The sequence below is a fragment of the Coptis chinensis genome, chromosome 3 (assembly GCF_015680905.1).
Source record: "Coptis chinensis isolate HL-2020 chromosome 3, ASM1568090v1, whole genome shotgun sequence".
NCBI classification, from domain to species: Eukaryota; Viridiplantae; Streptophyta; class Magnoliopsida; order Ranunculales; family Ranunculaceae; genus Coptis; species Coptis chinensis.
Window position 1 is genome coordinate 35379573 of NC_141458.1, and position 1653 is coordinate 35381225.

A 1653-nucleotide genomic window follows, 5' to 3' on the forward strand; every position below is an offset into this window, starting at 1 on the left:
ATGGGCATAGGTGGAGGACGTCGATCCGAGTTATCATTAACCGACTCAGATTCTGAACCAGAACCGGGTTTATCAAATAACCGGCGTATTCCATCTGGGTATTTAGCAGTTTACGTTGGACCACAACGTAAAAGGTTTGTGATACCTACTAGGTTCTTGAAACTCCCCATCTTTATATCTTTGTTGAAGAAGTCTGAAGAGGAATTTGGGTTTCAGTTAAATGGTGGGCTAGTTTTTCCATGTGAAGTAAGGTTTTTTAAAGGGGTGTTGAAAGGGTTACAGAAGGATGAGGGTAAGTTTGGGAAAATGAAGGTAGATGAGTTTTTGAAGATGTTTGCTGAAGTGGAGTTTGAGAATTGTAGAGATGGTAAAGATGGGAGTAATGCTTGTCATGGATTTACTCCTTTGTTGCAGAAAGCTAGGGTTTGATGATTTTGGGGTCTGTTTTTTTGGGTTCAACCATCCATGGACTTGATTCTTTTGATGTTGGGTCTCAATGTGATGTTGTTTGAATTTGTGTTAGGGTTTTGTTTGGCATCAAAGGACTAGAGTCGTGATGCTTTTGATGATGAAAAATATTATTAGATATTAATGGAAAATTATATGCTGACTAATTTTTTTTATTTGTCTTGTTTTTTTTGCTTAATTATTTTTATCTGTATGTCTCAAAATCTCATTAGTGATGATTGATTAAGGAAGAAGTATTGTTAGATGGACAGAACAGAAATGCCACCAAAATCCCTAATTGAAGTGAAGCAAGACCTTGGGCTTGGGCCTTTGGGTTAGGCACAGTAGAGGTGTGCCTAGAGCTTTCGCACGCCTAAAATGTACCATGTGGGCGGTTGCATTTCTCTAGGTTGCCTGAAGTATTAGTAAGCAAACGGTCCTAATGTCACTTTCACAATAACAAGGGATTGGTTAGAATTGAAGATATGGGCAAAGTACTAGGGGCCGGTGAGTGGCTAGAAGACATTACGTGCTAGGCAGGCGCTAGAGAACTTAGCCTCTCACATATAATGTGGTGGTATATGTGGTGGTGGTTATCAATCTCTATGGCAGGCCGGGTAGGCCGGCTATGTGTAGTGGTTTATATTTTGATTTGTTAGATTTAGACATTAAAAGTTCTTTTGTATAGTTGGCTGCTTGGTGTTTTTATGAAGATGGTTGCATTTCAATTTAGTTTTTTGCCTTTTCTGTTTATGAATTGGTGAAATAGGAAACAATTTTAACTCTTTTGGGTTGTTTAAGTCGATTTTTATGTTTTCAGTTGGGTTTTTATGAACAATAAAATCCATTAGTAAATCCCTGCACATGGATTGCATGAAGAGCAGTCAAAGGGGTCTCCTAACTTTCAGCTCTGTCTGTGAAAAATTCAATCCCAAAAGTTGGTGAATGAGGATTGAGGCCTTCTAGTCGGTTTTATTCAAGTATATATCTCTTACTAGTTACTACTGTTGTTCATGCGGTTCATGCCTTCATGATGCTCTCGTCAGTCTTCACTATTGTAATCTTTACTTGTACTTGGTACTTGATTTTTTTCTTATTTTTTTGGCAAAAGTCTAAAGTAAATTGGTGCTATCCTGCTATCGTTAATGATTGTTTGTTAGTGGATTGAGTATATTTGAATTATATACTTCTGATGTGATCCTTGGC

At 37.7% G+C, this 1653-nt stretch overlaps 1 protein-coding gene across 1 annotated transcript; it reads left to right on the top strand.

The window, feature by feature from the left end:
- Window positions 1–429, top strand: LOC147509353 (protein SMALL AUXIN UP-REGULATED RNA 12-like). Its single transcript, XM_086597785.1, has one exon. The coding sequence runs from the start codon at window positions 1–3 to the stop codon at window positions 427–429; it is 429 nt and encodes a 142-aa protein (XP_086453911.1).
- Window positions 430–1653: the final 1224 nt, after the last annotated feature.

Coding starts and splice junctions, on each gene's coding strand:
- LOC147509353 (XM_086597785.1), top strand. CDS start 1: ATGGGCATAGGTGGAGGACGTCGATCCGAGTTATCATTAACCGACTCA.